At 37.3% G+C, this 20,374-nt stretch overlaps 1 protein-coding gene across 6 annotated transcripts in view; it reads right to left on the minus strand.

Moving 5' to 3' along the window:
* Positions 1-20,374, minus strand: part of SULF2 (sulfatase 2) — a 275,220-nt gene that overhangs the window by 69,230 nt on the left and 185,616 nt on the right. For all 6 annotated transcript variants that reach the window (XM_087720445.1, XM_087720443.1, XM_087720442.1 and 3 more), the window contains one exon: positions 17,688-17,927. In XM_087720445.1, coding sequence (XP_087576571.1) covers positions 17,688-17,927 — 240 coding nt within the window. The remainder of the gene's footprint in view (positions 1-17,687; positions 17,928-20,374) is intronic.

The following is a 20,374-nucleotide window of genomic DNA, read 5'->3' on the forward strand; positions in this document are numbered from 1 at the left end:
CTGGAAGCAGAGAATGACAAAGAGAGGTAAAGAGACAGCAATACACAAACATGTCTCAGATATCATCTGCAAGGTTCTTTTGCAACAGATTTCATACAACCCAGAAATATGAAAAAGGTATGTGTTAATATGCATTTTCTATAGGGGTAAAACAGAATATAAAATACACATTGCTCTTGCCACAATAATACTGTATATAATAATGTTTGCAACAGTCACTAATCTATTGTTGAGGGGGAAGTTATATTAGGTTGCACTCAGTATGATAAAGGCTGAAAGTCTTTGTTTCTTGTCCCTCTCCCTCCTTCCCTCCCTCTCTCTCCCCCCTTCTCTTTTGCACTTTTTAAACTTCTTTTTCAGTTTCCTTTTATTATTTAGTTTATATTTGTTTTTGCTATGTCTATTAAAAACTTCAATGCAAATTATTATTTAAAAGTCACTAATATATTATTAATAACTTTAAATGCTTGAACCTGCCAATTTTTGACAGTGGTTTAGCTGGCTATCATTTATAAAATATAAAAATAAATAGTACAAAAAATACTACAGAAAGTATGAAATATTTAAACAACCTTTTGATAGAGGACTTTTGATTTTTTTAAAAAAACGAGAAAGAAAGAGCAGAATGGTTTTACTGATTTCAGAAAGCTGGCCTCTTTTGTAAATGACTTCCAGATTTTAGATACGATCATTGAAAGTGTGCTGTTCCTGATCCTAATAAGAAAGATCTCACTGGTTCTTGGGATTTACAAGAGAAGTGTGGTGTGACTGTAAGAAGGCGGAGTCATATACTGTGGCTTTTACATGCACTCACTTTGTCTAATGAAAGGGCAGTTGTGATTTTGGGTCATCTTGCATAGATTGGTATAAAGATTTTACATAGTTGACTTCTAGTTCATTCAGAATCAGAGATATACTAATACATTCCAGTTCTATCAATTTAACCATTAATGTCAGACTTCCTTTAATTAGGTCATCTCCACAGTCTTTGCCAAACAACAACAACAACATTAAACAACTGTGATTAAAGCAGAGACACACAAAACTGAACTCAAGAAAGGGCTGTGGAACCTGAGATTGCTTTCTGAGCAACATTTCATTTTTAGATAGCAAAATGCAATCTACGATAATGTGTGAGTAAGTGAACAATGAAGCACTTCTCCTGGTCTGTAGTTTAGGTGATAATGGATTAAGATTCTGATTCTTATCCAGACAAGCTGATACACAAACATCTAAAGGGTTTTGTGCCTTGTGTGTAATGGCATATAGGAATGACCTTGGGAGTTGGTGGTGGGAAGAAGAGATGCTGCCAAAGAACAATCAGATAAGACAGGGCATAGTCCACAACTGTATAATGGGCAAGGAAAGAAACACAGGAACCTCCTTAACTTCTCAGGATGTAAAAGAGACAGTGGGAGATGTCTGCAGAGATTCTCAGTCAATCCAGGTCATAGTTATCTCAAAGGGACTTTTTAAAAAGGCAACTGCATTGTTTTTTCCTTGCAGAAGAAGACAAAGTTTTGCTTCTCATCCAAGAAGTTTATTCACTTCTGGCAGTATAGTGGAGGCTATGGAGGGATTAGTTCTGATAGAATGGGGATTGGGGGTTGGAAGGATAATATTTCTTCCCAGTCATCTGGTCTTAGCACTTTCTCTGAGAGCTCTTGAGAAGATAAAACCCCAAGTAGCCTCCATCACTTCCAATCCAACTCCCCTCCCTTTCTGTCAGAACTAATCCCTCCATCACTCCCACCATATTGCCAGAATCGATGAAGCTTCATGGATGAGAAGCAAAATGTCTTCTTCTTACTCAAAGAATAAACAGTCCAGTTGCCTTTTGAAAAAGCACCTTTGAGACAGATGGTGGGAGATTTGTACTATCAGATTTCCAAAGCTGATGTCAACCGTCCCAGTACCCCAGACAGGAAACATGACCAGATGAGGTAATTCCGCTTTACTGTAAAATTACATTAACAGAATCCTGAAAGTTTGTTTGAAGACATTTATTTTGCTCTAGAGACTTTGTTTTCTTTTATTTTCTTTTTACTCCCTAACTTAAACAAAATCTCTAGTTCACAAGGTCTACTAATTAGTACAAGATAAGAATCTTCACTCTGCAGACTAACTTCATTTTCACGGGCAGGGATGTTTCTTCTTTCCTCAACTATTTTCTTTTGTTACCCAGAATAATTGTTTCTCTTAAGAATATTTTATGACTTGATACATTTTTGTCAAGTCCAAAGTCTAGTTTTATATGCCATGACATAGATCTCTCTCACTGTCTTCTGTGTGAGTTGCTGGGACCAATAGATGGTAGTCACACAAGGTATTTGTGCAAAACTAGGTTTGAGAGCTTAGGATGTGTAAGTTGAGAATATTTTCAATTCTACTTTTTAAATGCAATTGTTGTTCCTAAGGATTTTGTGTCTGTTGTGCTTTCTTTTTCAGGCAGTTTGCCAAATGCAAAATATGCATTGTGCATGAACAGCATATATTTTTGTTAACACTCTTGAGCTTTTCGATTGCCAAATACAAGCAATGTGCAGTATGCAAAAGTCTCCCTTATGTTATCCACTGGATATTGTTGAAATATCTATTATGAATTTACTTATGTTTGCTTATTGCCATGGGATCTAAGAGACAACCATCATATGTGCCAGAATTAAGATTTTTTTCCCCAAAGAAATGTTCATTTGGATTTTTACAAAATAGGATCCTATCCTATGCCATTCCATCTTATCCTATCCTACTCATCCCATTCATTTATACTATTATAATTTATAGCAAAAAAAAGAAAAACAATAGGTATGTGATAGTTATTCAGTTTTTAAATATTCATGGGTATCTATTAAGAGGCAAATAACAAAATATGCTTTGCAGCTTTGCGATGCAAACACATCTCTTGTGAAATTGCGATGTTGCAATTAATTGCAAAAGGCCAATCTTGTGTCATGATATCCCATCAGTTTTGTCATGATTATTGCTAACTACAGATGCCTATATCTACACAGAACACATCAAAAAATAAAGCTTTTGGTATATAATTCAGTATCACATTAATATCTTTACACATTATTAGGTAAATGTAAAGCTTCCCCTCGCACATATGTGCTAGCCATTCCTGACTCTAGGGGCAGTGCTCATCTCCGTTTCAAAGCTGAAGAGCCAGTGCTGTCCAAAGACGTCTCCATGGTCATGTGGCTGGCATGACTAAATGCAGAAGGCGCACATAACGCTGTTATTTTCCGACCAAGGTGGTCCCCATTTTTTTACTTGCATTTTTTACATGCTTTCGAACTGCTAGGTTGGCAGAAGCTGGGACAAGTAAGAGGAACCCACTCTGTTACACGGAGTTACATATTATTACTCTTCCCAAAATCTTATTAACATTACAGCATGTATTAGAATAAAATGGGGTGAATATAAAACATGTTCAAATCGTATTTCTCTATTTCCTCACATATAGTGTGACTCCAGCATAACAAAAACTGGTATCCAATTCTTCCTAAACTGCTGATGTGCTCCCAGAGCTGTTAGTCTTACTATTGTATCCGGTTACTAGACTCTATTCCGTGATGTAAAAGTATACTTAACTAACACAGGTAATTCTTGACATGACCAGTTGTTTCGCAACTATTGAAAGTTGTAACAGATGTGAAAAAAAGGTACTTGTGCCCTTTATTTCAACTTCTGGTAGCTCATGTGATCACATTTTGGATGATTGGCATCCAATCTGCACTTACGGCTATTTTCAGCATCCCATGGCCATGTGACTGTGATTTATGATTTTTGGAAACCAGTGTTCACTTCTGGTTTCCAGAAAAAACAAACAAACCACCCATAAAATGGCTTCACTTAACAACTGTGGCATTCGCTTAATGACTGCTCCAAAAATATTGTAAAATCATGTCAGTCACATGATGACCTGCTTAATGACTGGCACTGTTTTAAACCGTAATTCCAGGCTTAGTTACAGTTGTAATAAAAATACCTTTGTCTTGTTTGGTTTAGCAATAAATTTGCATAAGGAATTCAGAAAACATGATTTGTAAATAAATAGACAAAGAAAATAGTATGGACTCTTCATAATCTAATTAAGAAAAATCTCCCATCCATTAAAAGTCTGACTTTTCTAACCACAAACATGCTATTCTCCCAGAAGTTGTTTTCCGATTCAACTGTGACATTTGAAAGTAGAGTCTCTCTTGAGAAAGTTTTGAAAGAAAGAAAAATCTGTTCTGTTAAAAATGCTGGTTGACATTTCTGTTTGAGAAATATACAGTAACCTTCAAGATTTGTAAAAAAATAATGTGCGTGAATTATAAGATGACCAACTAGATTCCTTCAAGAAATTCTCCATCATAAACATGGTGGGAGAGAAAAAGACTTTTACTGTCGCTCCTATTAGCTGATATTTAGAAATGTTGCTTGCAATTCCATCAATGGTAAATTACCATCAATATTAGTAGGCCCTGATAGTATTGGGCCCTGATGACAGGCCCAAGGAATCAGAATGACATTGTGAGCTGATCAAAGTTGCTTCTTTATTGTTGCCTACCCATTTATAGGAATCTCACCAGATTGACTACACTCTTTTGGGAAAAGCCAAATAAAGACTTCAGGAATTCTAGGGTAGCGGGCGTCTATATACAAAGCGCGTGCACACACACACACACACACACACACACACACACACAAGTTCTAGGCACAGCTAGGCAATCAATCAATCTCCTACTCTACACGGAGAACTACTATGAAGATAATACAAGAGGAGAGAGATACATTAGGAGAGGGAGACACCCTCACATGGCCTCTCTTATATAGACAGCTTCTTAAAGTAGCAATAACCCAGCCTTTTAAAGCAGCAATACCTCTGCTGACTCATCCTCATTTCATCATAAGTTACAGCCTTACAATGGCTGTTCAGCTTTAACTTATCATTATCCTGACATGGCCTCTGTTGCTTCCTTCCCTGTAAGACTCCAAGCTTTCCAGTCTTTTCACCCCTCTCCACCTTTCTAGCTAGAGATTACACTTCATCCTCCATTAATTTGTTCCTCCTTTTGAAATAGTCAGAAGCAGTGAATCCCAAGGTTTGATTATGTTTAGTATATAAAAGTATTTCCTGACTTTGGTCCCAAAGTCCCCTCACAGTTAGCTTTAATAAATTCTAACATTTTGAGAGAGAGGAAGAGGCTGCCCCCTCCATATTTTTATATAACATCTACTCTTGTATACAATACCTCTGCAATGTCTCCAATTCTTTGCTTTAGTTCCAAGGTAAAAATTCAGACATCCCTCATGAGCGGAATTGCTGTAACTATCCCAAATTATTTCTGTTTCCATTTTATATATCTTTTCCAGTTCTAAAATACCCACTTTCCAGATATGGTAACCATATATACGTAGGTTGTGTGTGTGTATTTGATTGGTTATCCTTTCAAAACCAAAGAAATGTTGGGAAGGCCTAGAACGCTGTCTGTCAATCTGTCCATGGACAGGAAATCCCTAAATACAGAACAGAACAGGATCAACTTTAGTGTAATGGGAGAAATAAGACATATTCAATCATGGAAAAATATTTTCTAAAAAAAATATATTGAATATGCTCTGCTTCCAGTCTGCCTTGTGCTTTCCAATGTACATGGAGGTGCTCACGAGTACTTGTTCATGCAAATAGAAATGCACACAAAAAGAGGGCATCACTTTATTAAATAGAAGAAACTACAGATATCTTCTGTGGTTAATCCTGGTAAACAGTTTGGCAAGAATTCCATAAGCCATGATCTGCATGCTTTTCCTAACATGGTTTTATTTTACAGCAGCTGTGACCTGTGCCTTTTCATCTACCATGCCCCAAGATCCTTGATCAATCGCCTTTGGCACACATCCTATTAATGTATATGTGACCATTGAGCATTTTCACCAATATAGCTTGTCTCACCATTGCTCATATTGAACTTTATTTGGTAATCTAACTCCTACGAGATAAGACTTCTCAGCTTTCTGCAATCCCATTTTTATTTTGTTGTCTTTTATTTTCCAACACTTTGGCATCAACAAACCTAACTACTTTAAATGAGTTTGCTTTATGAAAGCTTCACTTAAGAGGTGGATGAGCTGTGAGAAGAAGTCCCAAAACATCTGGTGTCATCAAAGCCTATACAGTATTAAAGCTACGTCTCTGCTGGTTATTGCTGTATAAGGAGCTGAACAAATTAAGAATTAATGCTTGTATTTTCTTTTTTTCTTTTATCTCTGTCCATTTCACCCTTTGTATAGGTTTTTTTCAGACTGTAACTAGTTTCCATTGCTTGGTAAGATGCCCTACGTACTCTCTGTTAGAATTTGTAGCATTTATTAGCTTTGTTAAGTAATCTTTTGAAACCTGAACCTGAATGAACTGCCAAACCTTGCAGTCAATTTTATTGAGTTCAGGGACTGGTCACAGATACAACTTCAGCCTGTTTACAACAGGGCGAGGTGAAAGCAAGGGTGTCTTCAGGGTAGCTAAAACAGGATGGCAGCTGGGATTGCACAATCAACATTATCTCAACGTATATGATGCACATAAAAAGGGATGGCGTTTTGATCACATGATCACACCTCTCTTCTTGACATTTTTGATTCCTTCCTCAGGTCAAAGTCTTGTTTTGCCACAAAAAGGCCTAAACTAACGGTTCCAACAATATTTAAAGAAAGAAAATTCATCTGAAATTGTTTCTTTTTTAAGTTTAAGTTTAAACAAGCTTTAAATTTATCATGGAGACTTTTGTCTCAAAATTCATTTTTCCAAACTTTTTTTACTTTACAGCTATTACAGCACAATTGCAATGCTAGGCGTTGCTGTTTTCCTTGGTGGTAAATTGTTATTTTGATTGTTAGCTTCATGTTTTGTAAATATATTTTTCATCACTGTTTAGTTGTATTGCTCACATGAACATTCCTAAGTCTGTTGCAACCTGTTTCTGAAATGTGATTTTTTTTTTTAAAAAAAGTGTAAATTAGGTTGATTCACATACAGACTTGGTAAAATCCAAGGTGGTGAGGGCACCATTATATAGTTTATGTATTGTTTGTGACCTTTTATTCTGAAAGATAAAATTTCCCTGCAGTGATGGTAGTTTAAGATGAAAAGGGAGTATGCGATTTTTCTTTATGGCATTTTTCTGTTGAATATCTTTCTTAAACTGTTTCTCTCACCTAAAGGTTGGGAAAGCAAGTTTTAGTGCTTGTTTCCAAAGGATCAATTTGAAGAAAGGACTTCTCTATAGAAAAAATGTGAAAAGGAGGGGGGAAACTCTATCCCCCCGCCCATGGCTGCATTTTATAAATATTCCCAAAAAGACTAATAAGTGCTTAAACCTATCTGTCCTGTACAGTTTGGTTCCTAATATCGAAATAAGAGCAGAACTGGGAATGTATTACTTATAGCAGATGGGGAATTTCGAAGCACATTTTTAGATGCTGATATTCTTTTTAGGGTATATATATTATTCTTTTTTATAGGCTCAAGTTCAATAATCTGATAGGTTTTTTCATACTGATGTGGTATTTATAGGATTGAAATTTATCATGGACTGTAGAAATCCTTTGATAAATTGTCCATCTAAGTTCTTGTTTTGAAGACTTCAAGTTGATTTTTTTTTTCAAAGCAAATCTCAAACTAGGTATTATTTCTTGGCTGAAATGACAAATCAATACGAAGGAACATTATTTTTTAAATGCAGGTGCTGGCATCCCCTCAGAACAGTACATTAGCAAGGGAGAAAAAAAGGAAGAGCCTTCTAGACCAAGACAATTTAAAAATACATCAAACAGAGGTATATTTTGTTAAAAATAAAGAGAGGGAAAACAGAAATATAATGGTTTTAGGAAAACACAGGGGAACATTAAATGTTTGTATCGATTCTTCAACTACATTTTATAGCTATGGATACATTTTGGCTGGGAAGAAAGAAACCTGTCCAATAGTCTCAGTGTGACTATTTATATGGTATTTCTATAGTATATCCATATACATGATGCTAGGCAGAGCAAGAGTAGAATTACTTCTTTGAAGTTCTTCAATAATCTCCTTTTTTCTAAGTCCATATGGGGAGGGGAGGATGATACAAGAATGTGAATGTAAATAAACACATATATCATGAATAATGTCAGGGAATATTTGTAAAAGAAACCTGTCCAATAGTCTCAGTGTGACTATTTATATGGTATTTCTATAGCATATCCATATACATGATGCTAGGCAGAGCAAGAGTAGAATTACTTCTTTGAAGTTCTTCAATAATCTCCTTTTTTCTAGGTCCATATGGGGAGGGGAGGATGATACAAGAATGTGAATGTAAATAAACACATATATCGTGAATAATGTCAGGGAATGTTTGTAAAATATTCATATAAACCTTTGCTGAAACTAAGGTAAAAAAATTAAGATAGTCTCACAGTGTAATGAACAAGGACACACATTCTACTTTGCAGCTACTAAGATTGTTGGACAAGCAGGCACAAAAACAGCCAGGAAAGTGACTGAAGCCTGGGAAACAGTCACCTCGTCAGTCAACAGGAGTACTGATCTACTACCAGCTTATCAAGTACTTAGAAGGTGAGGGCTGGGCAGCACAAGCAAATGACAGTTTATCAACACACCCCAATCAACATCTAAAAAGCCACATATAACAGTCACCATATAAATACCATACACAGAACAGCACACAGTCTGCTAGAGAGAAGTTCCCTGAAGATGGGCTCCAGCACGAGTCCAAAAGCTGGGAAGACAAACTTCTGGTCCCGGTCACCAACCCAGATTGGAACCTGCAGCATTATCCTGGGACACATATATTTGCTTGAAGCTTGAATCTTGTCCATAGTTACCTAGATGATATTTCACCTGGGAGTTCTATGCACAGCATGGGGAGCATGACACAAAATATAATTGTTTCAATAATATAACAGGGCTGGCAAGGTGGTGATGAGAACAGGAATAAAGTCCTGAAGATATACAGTACTGTGCAAAAGTTTTAGGCAGGTGTGAAAAAGTGCTGTAAACAAAGAATGCTTTCAAAAATGGAAGTGTTAAACATTTATGTTCATAAATGAACAAAATGCAGTGAACGAACAAAAGAGAAATCTAAATCAAATCAATATTTGGTGTGACCACCCTTTGCCTTCCAAACAGCAGCAATTCTTCTAGGTACACTTGCACACAGTTTTTGAAGGAACTTGGCTGGTAGGTTGTTCCAAACATCTTGGAGAACTAACCACAGATCTTCTGTGGATGTAGGCTTTCTCACAACCTTCTGCCTCTTCATGTAATCCCAGACACACTCGGTGATGTTGAGATCAGGGCTCTGTGGGGGCCACGCCATCACTTCCAGTACTTCTTGTTCTTCTTTATGCTGAAGATAGTTCTTAATGACTTTGGCTGTATGTTTGGGGTCGTTGTCCTGCTGCAGAATAAATTTGGGGCCAATCATACGCCTCCCTGATGGTATTGCATGATGGATAAGTATCTGCCTGTATTTCTCAGCATTGAGAACACCATTAATCCTGACCAAATCTCCAACTCCATTTGCAGAAATGCAGCCCCAAACATTCAAGGAACCTCCACCATTCTTCACTGTTGCCTGCAGACACTCATTATTGTACCGCTCTCCAGTCCTTCGACGAACAAACTGTCTTCTGCTACAGCCAAATATTTCAAATTTTGACTCATCAGTCCAGAGCACCTGCACTCCAGTTCCTATGTTTTTGTGCATACTTTAGTCGTTTGGCCTTATTTCCACGTTGGAGGTATGGCTTTTTGGCTGCAACTCTTCCATGAAGACCACTTCTGGCCAGATTTCTCTGTAGATGAGTGTACCTGGATCCCACTGGTTTCTGCCAGTTCTGAGCTGATGGCACTGTTGAACATCTTCCAATTTCGAAGGGTAATAAGCTTGACATGTCTTCCTTGGCCGACCACTGTGCCTACGATCCTCGATGTTGCCCATTTCTTTATGCTTCTTCAAGAGAGTTTGAACAGCACATCTTGAAACCCCAGTCTGCTTTGAAATCTTTGTCTGGGAGATACCTTGTTGATGCAGCATAACTACCTTGTGTCTTGTTGCTGTGCTCAATTTTGCCATGACATGAAACTGTCTTTCATAACCTCACCTTGGTAGCAGAGTTTTTGGCTGTTCCTCACCCAGTTTTACGCCTCCTACACAGCTGTTTCTGTTTCAGTTCATGACTGGGTTTCAACCTACTTGTGACATTGATGATCATTAGCACCTTTTTGGTATAATTGGTTGATCATACACCTGACTATAATCCTACAAAATCCCTGACTTTGTGCAAGTGTACCTATGAGAATGGATGCTAGTTTGAAGGCAAAAGGTAGTAACACCAAATATTGATTTGATTTAGATTATTTTTTTGTTCGCTCACTTTGCATTTTGAACATTGACAAAAACAAACAATCATTATTTATATTTCTGAAAGCATTCTTTGCTTACAGCATTTTTTCACACCTGCCTAAAACTTTTACACAGTACTATGCAAATGTTCACCTAGTCATAAAGTTCACTGAATGACCTTGGGCCAATGATCATCTCTCAATCAGATTTCTTATGCATCTTTAAACATATCTCTGATGTTTCAGAAACTGCACCTTTATAAAACCACTAGGGTATTATTCAATGTCATCCTAGCAGTATCTTCTACAGAATAACTCATCCTTTTCTTAATTTAGCATAGAACACTGGCCTTTTCTTTGCAATAATATATTCAATATAAACTGAGAAGTCTCAGTGGGAAGCAATCTGGTTTTAGTGGTTAGGAGTCAACAGACAGAACTGTGATTCAGAGAGCAATGTTCCTATGCTTGGCTGTGACATATTCTGCAACACAGAATATTCGCATAACACAGTTCTGCTTTTTGTACTTTTCATCTGTTTGGCTTTGAGCAATATTCCTCCATATGCAATCATTTATAAAAGATTGCAATACAATTTTACTATTACTATTTTTGTCAGGCACAATTAACAAGTGCACTTCAAAATATTGGTACGGTGGAGAGTTGTTTTAATGTAGGCATAATATATTAGTCACTTTGTATAGTCATTTCACACACACACGCTTGATGTGAGCAATTTTTCAGTTATGAATTGTCAGTTTTGATTTTTAGTGTTTGGAATCCATAGAAAAGTCATGATAATGTTGACTCTTTGCTGATACAAGTTAGAGCAAGCAAATCATTTACCACTATATGCAGAATATGGGTTTGAATACAGCTTTGCAATAACTGATTGCTTGGCTTTTTGTTCTCATCTATTACAGCAATGGCTAGATTTTTTTTCTTGCTCATTAGTTCATTAGCTTCATGGAGATCCGAATAACCCTGGTCAACAGAATTATGTAACTGATGAGATGTAATAAGTATCACAATTTTGCATTGTTTTGTTAAGTTGTAAAGCTGAGTGACAGTGACTCCAGGATCTTACACATGCCAATCCCAACCACCAGGTAATGAACGCCATTTATCTGACTTTTTCTATCTCAATAGTCAGTTCCATTTGGTTGAAATATCTAGCAATGCAAAATAAAGGAAAATATTTTTCAATAAAATGAAGGGATCCTTTTTTGAAGCTATTACAAACTTTTTAAAATAGTAGCTCTACCGTCAATATTATTTCTTGTTCAATATAAACTAAATTATAGTATATGTTTAGTTCTTTCAAACTGTGCTATGTAAAATACAGTTTCTTATTCACCAATTATGTTCACAATTATAAAATAAAAATTAAAAAATTATATCATGTTGATTAATCAAAAATAAATCTGCAATGAATGTTCTCATAATAGCTTGTCAGCTTAAACTGAAAGATTCAAAATTATGAATTAAATCCCTCCTATCCAAGATTGTCTTTTTGATGTTGCTTCTGCCATTGGTTTACTTTCTCTTTTAGTCACCCTTGGTTCATTCTGATTTGGCTTGAAATGAAATTGGTAAGAAGAAATTCCCAAAAATAATGTTTTCCCTTGATTCTTGTCTGAGAATGAAGACGTATAGAAGATTAAACACGCATGTAGGTCAACAAAGGGGGGAAAGGAAGACATCAGTCCTTTATAAAAAAGTGATCTTTACAAGAAAGTGAACATAAATAGTGCACCCATCAGCCTACAAATGGAGCTGTAAACTTAAAGAGGGGGTGAGGGGCAAAGGTTCATTTTTCCACCAATCAAAATGAATACAAAAAAAGCATTTCTTAGAGGAATTTGAGAAATCAAGCACCACTCCCTCATGTTTGTCTTCTATAACCACATTCATCATTTTAAATGTTCCCTCTTGGAAGGAAGTGGCACCCAATTATGAAAAAGCTAAAGAGGGAACATTTGTTTTGTAATTGTTTATACAAGAATCTTTCCTTGGTTTCTGATACCAAAAAAAACCACCACTGTAAGAATCTTTTGTTTGTGCCTCAATTATTTTTTTATATGCTTTTGATTCAAGAGTATGACTTGGCCATTCTTTTTTGTCGAGGTGATTCAGCCACTGAGTGGGAGAACTTCCTCAGATTAATCCTTCAACTAACATGACATGTTTACATATAATGTCTTTCTGCCTAACTTCCCACTGGGTGTAATATAAGTAAAGATAGGAAACTCCCGTTAAGAATAGAGGTGTTAGGCCTATAAGGCCTACCTCTGTCTCTTATGGAATAGATGTATATACAATGCAGACTTAATATCTTGTTACCTCAACACTGATATTTCCACACAAGTCATCATGAAAAAACATGCTCTGTGGAAAATGTATATGGATTCCTACATTCAGTAAGGGAAATATGTTTAGACCAGCTATTCTATGGAAAACTATTAGCTGGTATTTGCCCAGCAGAACATTTTCAAGATTTGTCCTGATTAATCATAGCCAATACAGAGTGAGTGGCAAATTTTGTTTTGTATTTAGATTTACTTGTCATTGTACGTATATACACAGTATACACGTACAACGAAATTCACATAATACCCAGAGACCAGGCCCAACACACATGACAATCCCCCCATACACCCCACCCTCCAAAAATTCCCCACCCCAAAAAAGAGGTGGACATTTTCTCTTTGTGTATAATAATAGAATACAAAGGTAAACACAGGAGCTATGACTCAAAGTATACATATTATAGCATTTGCTAGAACTATGACTTGAAGTGCGCACATTACTTGCTATAAACACCTTAAATGATCTGCATCTTCTCCTGGGGCTTGTGCAGTTGCACTTTCCAACTGACATACACCTTGGGAAAAGTTCAAGGTGTTCCTGACAGACACTATCCCTGTACCCACATATATGAAGGTTCATATTTTATATTTCGAATCTGGCTCTTCATACACATAGTGCAGAGTTTGTCTCATAAACATATAGACAATACTGGATTATGAAATGTTGTTAGTATGACATATTCATTTATTCTGCATAGAATATGACTACTTACTTACAGAATACAGTTTCTAATATTGGTGGTTATTAGCAATAGCAATAGCACTTAGACTTACATACTGCTTTACAGCCCTCTCTAAGTGATCAGCATATTGCCCCCAACAATTTGGGTCCTCATTTTACTGCCCTTGAAAGGATGGAAGGCTAAGTCAACCTTGAGCATGGTGAAATTTGAACTGCCAAATTGCAGGCAGCTAGCAGGCAGCAGAAGTAGCCTGCAATACTGCACTCTAACCATTGTGCCACCGTGGTTCCTATTAGCAGTATAAAAGCTAGGATTCTGCAGTAATCCAGATACAAATGGAAACACTGTTGCACAACAGTGGAAAAACAGATATGTAAATGAATAAATTTTACAATGTGCAGGAATAAATAAATTGACAATTAAAATCAAGAAGGCTTTGAATACTTTTTTACGTGGGATTGGTTTTAGTAATTGCCAACTAATGGAAACAGAAATTAGAAATCCAAAAGTATGAAAGAAAACACCAAATATGTAAGGAAAGGTCCCTAAAATGTATAAGGAAATATTACTAGATCATTATTAATGCGTAGATAACAGCGGGACATTACACACCCATCAGTGGTGGGTTTCAAAAATTTTTGGAACCTCTTCTGTAGGTATGGCCTGCTTTCCAGGTTCACTGGTAGAACCTCTTCTAACTGGTTTGGTAGATTTGACGAACCGATTTTACCGAATAGGTGTGAACTGGTAGGAACCCACCTCTGATTACTACCCTCAGTTGAAGGGGATCCATCTGTTCCATTCTGTAGAGATTCTCAGTCATCCAGGTCATGGTTGTCCCAAAGGTGCTTTTTCATGAGGCAACTGGACTTTTTCTCCCCCACTTTTTTTTGAAGATCTTTTGCTCATCCATGATATTCAGATGAGATGAGAAGCGAAATGTCTTAAAAAAAAAAGAAAAGAAACCCAAACCCAAGAAAGTCCAGTTGCCTCCTGAAAAAGCACCTTTGGGACAACCATGACCTAGATGACTGAAAATCTCTGCAGACCTTTAACTATACAATTTGGGATGAACACCCTTTCAATAGTGTGAGGAAAAAATTGCAGGCTACAGGAACCAGGAGCACTACACAGGTGACCCTGAGAACAAAGATAAACCTCCAAGTGCTTCAACCTCTAAAAGGATGCAAATTACAAGTTGTCTGCAAGGAATATAAATCCTTCCATTCCCCACTATCCTGTCAGAGCTGAAGAAGGTTCTTGGATGAGAAGAGAATCCTCTTAAGAGAAAAAAGAAGAAACAAGGCAGTCTAGTTGCCACCTGAAAAAACACCTTTTGGACATCTGTTCCATCGTTAAATAACTCTTACTATTCTCCAAATATTTGCAATGTTTAATTTAACTGTCTTTCCTTTTGCTCTGAATTCACTGGTTTAATATTTTATTTGAAGGTAAATTTCTATAGTTTTAATAGTAAAAAACCACCAATCATCAGAAACTGTGCTGAATTTGCAGCCCTTAAATTCCCAGAAAAAAATGAACTAAATTGGGATTTCTTAATAGAGTATATGGTCTGCAAAAATCCAGGCAAAAACTAGATGGCAGCAAAGTGACACACACACACACACACACACAATCAAAATCTCAATTTTTGACGCTCAGTGGCTAAGACGCTGAGCTTGTTGATCAAAATGGATTGAGCTCCCGTTACTTATCCCAGCTTCTGCCAACCTAGCAGTTCGAAAGCATGTAAAAACGCAAGTAGAAAAATAGGAACCACCTTTGGTGGAAAGGTAACAGCTTTCCGTGCCCCTTTGGTGTTTAGTAATGCTGGTTACATGACCATGGAGACGTCTTCGGACAGCACTGGCTCTTCGGCTTTGAAACGCAGATGAGTATCGCCCCCTAGAGTTGGGAAGAACTATAGCAATATAGCAATAGCAGTAGACTTATATACCGCTTCATAGGCCTTTCAGGCCTCTCTAAGCGGTTTACAGAGAGTCAGCATATTGCCCCCAACAATCTGGGTCCTCATTTTACCCACCTCGGAAGGATGGAAGGCTGAGTCAACCCTGAGCCGGTGAGATTTGAACCGCTGACCTGCTAATCTAGCAGTAGCCTGCAGTGCTGCATTTAACCACTGCGCCACCTTGGCTCTAGCACATATGTGCAAGGGGAATCTTTACCTTTAATAGATATTCAGGTTTTTTGCATCCAGAATATGTTGATCCTAGGATTGTAAGTGATAGGAAAAGGGCCACCTATTTTAGCATCTCTCAACTGGTCTTTTCCTCTGCCTAACAGCATTCAAGAGAACTAAATGCTTATGCCTGCTTTTAATAAGTGTAGCAATGCTAGTCTCTCTGCCGGCTCATTTCTTGGCAGCTTACTATAGGCCTGCATTCTACTTTAACGGTATAATACGTGGCTATCTTCTTAATATTCTTAAAGATAAAATATGCCTGTTTGTAGCCTAAATTCTCAGACTTTCTCTTCGGCTCTCACCTTCTGTATGTCTTTGTCTCTTAGGGTTTAAATAGATGTAAAAAAACACTTTTCAAATCAATGCATGGATAGTTGTGATGTTTATTTCAGAAGAAGTGGCCGAGGAGAAGTAAAATTATCATTATTCTGGCTACCTATGATCACAAGCTGGATTGGGGTCCTGAGCACTATCTTTAAGGAAAAGCTAAACAAAACAAGACAAAAAGGCCAATGAGATGTTGTACAGTTAATGTTAAAGTGATTTAACATTAAGAGCCAAGCAAGATGCAAGTGGGCATCTTTGCAAATCAGAAATAAATATCCAATCAGCATACTGTAGGTAGCAAGAGAAGAGAAGCCTGCTTGCCCTTTTAACTTTCTTTTCTGGAACAACTCTTTCTCCTCTCCCCACCACCCTCCAGTAAAAAGGCTGAATTATCAAATCTCTGATGATGTATGCAGCAGGAACAGTAGCAATAGGTCAGCAATACAGAAGTCAAAGTACATGACTAATATAAAATTTGTCAATGATAAAAGTGGAGTAAGTGGCACATTGCAGTCAATAAATAGACCATAACAAAAAAGGAACAAAAGCCTGGCAGGGTGGATATGGATAGCTATCTTGGCTTTAAAAAAAAAAATCAAGCCCTATTTGGAGAGCAATCAAATTGCTGTAGGAAATAGGCTTAAAAGATTGGGAACCCCGAGTTGCAGGAGCAAAAGTTCAACACTGATGATTGCAGGCCTGCTGCTGAAAGAACAAGGGCAAAGAGCTAAAAGAAACACGAAATATATGACTGTTCAAAGTCTAAGCGTTGCTCACCTTTAAATCAAATCTCAGTGAAATATATTGGATGAAACTCTTGGATAGCTGTGACTTAGGCCTCCTTTTTTTTTTCATCGAATACTCATATTCTACCTGTCCCAAAACCTGTTTGGTTTCCATGACAGATTTCAAATCCCACCCTTTTCTACACTTACAGAAAATGAGATGTAATACCCTGGGAATTTGCCCTTCCCAGTCACACGTATAAAATTAATGGAAGTTGCGCAACTGCATTACTAGATCCTTGCATAATTTTCATTCATTTGAACAGAAAAACTTCCTGGTGGTTTGAGTAGATCTGTCTTCCAGTCAAAACCTTTAATTGTACCCAACACCCGCTTCCTTTTATTTCACATTAAGGACATCTTCCATTATCTTTTCTTATCCGTATCGTGATTTACTTCCTCTTCCAAATTTCTCCCACAATGAAAACCTCTTGAGGTGAATTGGATTGAGAAAGAGTGAACTGTTCACAGTCACCTTACATTTGGTGATTAAGGGTAGACATGAACCTTGGTCCCTCTTACTCTAGCCCAGTGGTTCCCAACCTTTTTTTGGCCATGCCCCATCAAACCAACTTTAAAATCCTGATGCCCTCCCTATAATTCTTACTTTACTCAAAAAGTAAACTCTACTCACGCGGAGGAAGCCTAAAAACCATTAACTTGGTTTAAACAAGGTTTAATTTTCCCCTATTAAAAATCGAATTGTCCCCCTGTGAGTTCCCATGTTGGGTACCACTGCTGTAGATCAAAATGTTAGGCTTGATGCAAGTTCTAGAAGCTGAAATATAAAACATTGGTACCGCAGCAGTTTGGGAGTGGTATTTGTTTAACATATGTGAAATTAGATGTGCATTATATGGCAAGTATAATACATACATTTTCAACCTTAGCACTAAAACATGGGTCTTTTCGCAGTGATCTTACCTGTCCTATACCCTGTGTTATTGAGGTATACTGCAAATGTGCGAATTTCATGCTGGGCTTGCCAGGATGGAGATGAGCAGTTTTCATTGTTGGTGTAGGTGTTGTGATTGTGGACATATTTCCCTGTAAGAATAGAAGAGCGGGATGGACAGCACATGGGTGTCGTCACAAATGCATTGATGAAGTGTGCACCTCCCTGTTCCATAATCCGCCTTGTTTTATTCATCACTTGCATTGAACCTGAGGAAAGAAAAACAGTATCATGTAGAAAAAGACAAGTTTTATCAGTTTCATCCTAAGTATCAAGCTGAAGGAGCCAATCATGATAAAGGCATTTAAGCAAGGGAAAATTGGTGACACATCTGTTATTTATCCCTGCAAAAGTATGAATTTAGTAAAAGCTTTGATGTTTTAAACTCTTTGAAGATTTAACAAACAAACCCAAACAATCCGATATTAATATTCAAGCTAACATAATGTTACAGAAATAGCACAATAGCCATATCAGATTGTTCCAAATTGTCAGCAAGTTAAGCTTTAAACTTTGAAATTTAAAGAAGCATATCAGACACAAAGAAAAAAAATCCAAAGGAAACAAAACAAAACAATTGAGCAGGACAATCTCAACAGATAGGGCTATTCTGTTTCCTGAAATGTGACTTGATACCGTGTTTCCCCGAAAATACGACAGGGTCTTATTTTCTTTTTACTTACAAAATATGACCTTGGGCTTATTATAGGGGAGGGCTTATTATTTTGTAGTTATCGGGCAGCTGCTCCCTTGCAAACTGGCTCCTGAAGATCCGGGCACAGCCTCAGGGGCAAAGCAGCCATGAGGTGACCAAGCTCACGGGCAACCACCCGGCAAACCCCCTCTCCAGCCGGGCAGAGTGCCATTCACTGACCTAGGGGGTATCCCTAGGGCACCAAGCCATGTGGTGCTTTGCCTGCTCCCCAGCTCCCGCGACTTGGCACATTAGGGATACCCCCTAGGTCAGTGCATGGAGCTTTGCCGGGGTGGAGAAGGGGGTTGCACGAACCCTTGTTCCACCCCCAGCAGGCATGCCTTCTAGCCTCAACATGTCCGGGCCCAGCTCTCCCTGCAGCAGCCGCCGCTGCGCTCTGAGCATAACATCTTCTCCGATTCCAAACTCCCAAACTCGGCTGCCAAGTCTTCCAGCAGCTGCCGCTCAAGGAGCGCGCTCTATGGTTGTGGGCTGGTTGCTGGAAGACTCTCTGTCCGGAAGACTCTCTTACAAAATATACTGCAAAATGAAAGTTATAAGCTTTGGAATTTCCAAAGGATATCTCAGTAGCCCCAGACATTGAAAACAGACAATAGTTATAAACCAATATATCCTGGATATAACATGTGTCCCACCTGCTCTACACAAGAATTGCCAAACTGGAAATTGGAAGAGGGGCTCTTAGTTATAATGATAGGACCCAGAAAAGTTCATGTGAAGAATTTGCAATGGAGGAAAGAAATTACTCAGAAATTACTTTCCTGCTCCTCTTATTAGATACTAAAGTTATTAACTTACTTATTATGCCTTCTTGAGAAAAAAAGAACTTATGATCAAATTAATCATACAATAGAAAGTAATTTCTGAAATGAAAATACTGTATATTAAGTCCATGTTATTCTTTTATTGATTAGTTGTGCTTAGATACTGCCAGATTCAATACAACTTTTTGCCAGTGGTTTATAGCATAAAAACATAGTAAAAGTGTCCATGTACTTATGTTTCCTGTTATTCCATCCTCTCTTTTAAAAATGCAGAAGACATTTTAGGTGAACTTTTATAATTAATTAAACTATTAAAAGGTAGATCTCATAATCTTATCAGCTTGCATCCTTCCTCTTTAAATAACGCAGGTTTCATCAATCTTTTGTCATTCTGTTATAAATGTTATTAAAACATAAGATGTTTTAAAGGCATTTTTACTGAAAAAATAGTACATGTTATAGCTTCCCTTGGGGATATTAACTTCTTTTAATAAAACCACTGTAATGAAAAGATCCTATAGATCAACAGTCTTTAGTACAGAAACCCATAATCTCTTTCTAGTTTGAGAGCTAATCCAGAGGGGCAGATTAGTGAAAGGTAAACATTCCTTTTTGTTACACTATTAAATAGACTGGCTTTAAATATTTTAAAACAATGGCAAACTCATCCAACAAAAACTTCCTTCCTTTATCCTGTCTCCCAAGACAAGTGATGCAAGAGGAAATAAAATCTCCCAAACAGTTGATTCATTCCTTTTCTGGAACGTCATTACTTATCTGTTTAATTGGGCACACTAAACTAAGCAAAATATTTGTCTCTGAAGGAGAAAAACTATTCCAGACAGTCTAACGGTTATGTTGCAATATTTAGTAGCAATGTTGTATTTAAACCACATTTATGTTTGTATGTCATGCAAAATGGGCATCATATAAGATTAATGGCATTTAATTGATCCAGACATTCTAAATATGCTAGGATCTTCCAAAATATTTATTCAGGTATTTGGATAAATCAGTGGTATTGTGGGACTTTGTACAAAATTAAAAGCTGCTTCAGGCCTCTGTAATCACATCAAATTGATTGTGTTTGAGATCTGAGCAAATTTTCACTTGATTGTAACTTATTTGGTTTCTTAACCTCAAATAACCTGCCTTATCACTCCTTGTGCAACCCCCC

The sequence above is a fragment of the Thamnophis sirtalis genome, unplaced genomic scaffold (genome assembly GCF_051295495.1).
Source record: "Thamnophis sirtalis isolate CommonGarterSnake01/CBP01778 unplaced genomic scaffold, rThaSir2_p1.2 scaffold_7, whole genome shotgun sequence".
Lineage (NCBI taxonomy): Eukaryota > Metazoa > Chordata > Lepidosauria > Squamata > Natricidae > Thamnophis > Thamnophis sirtalis.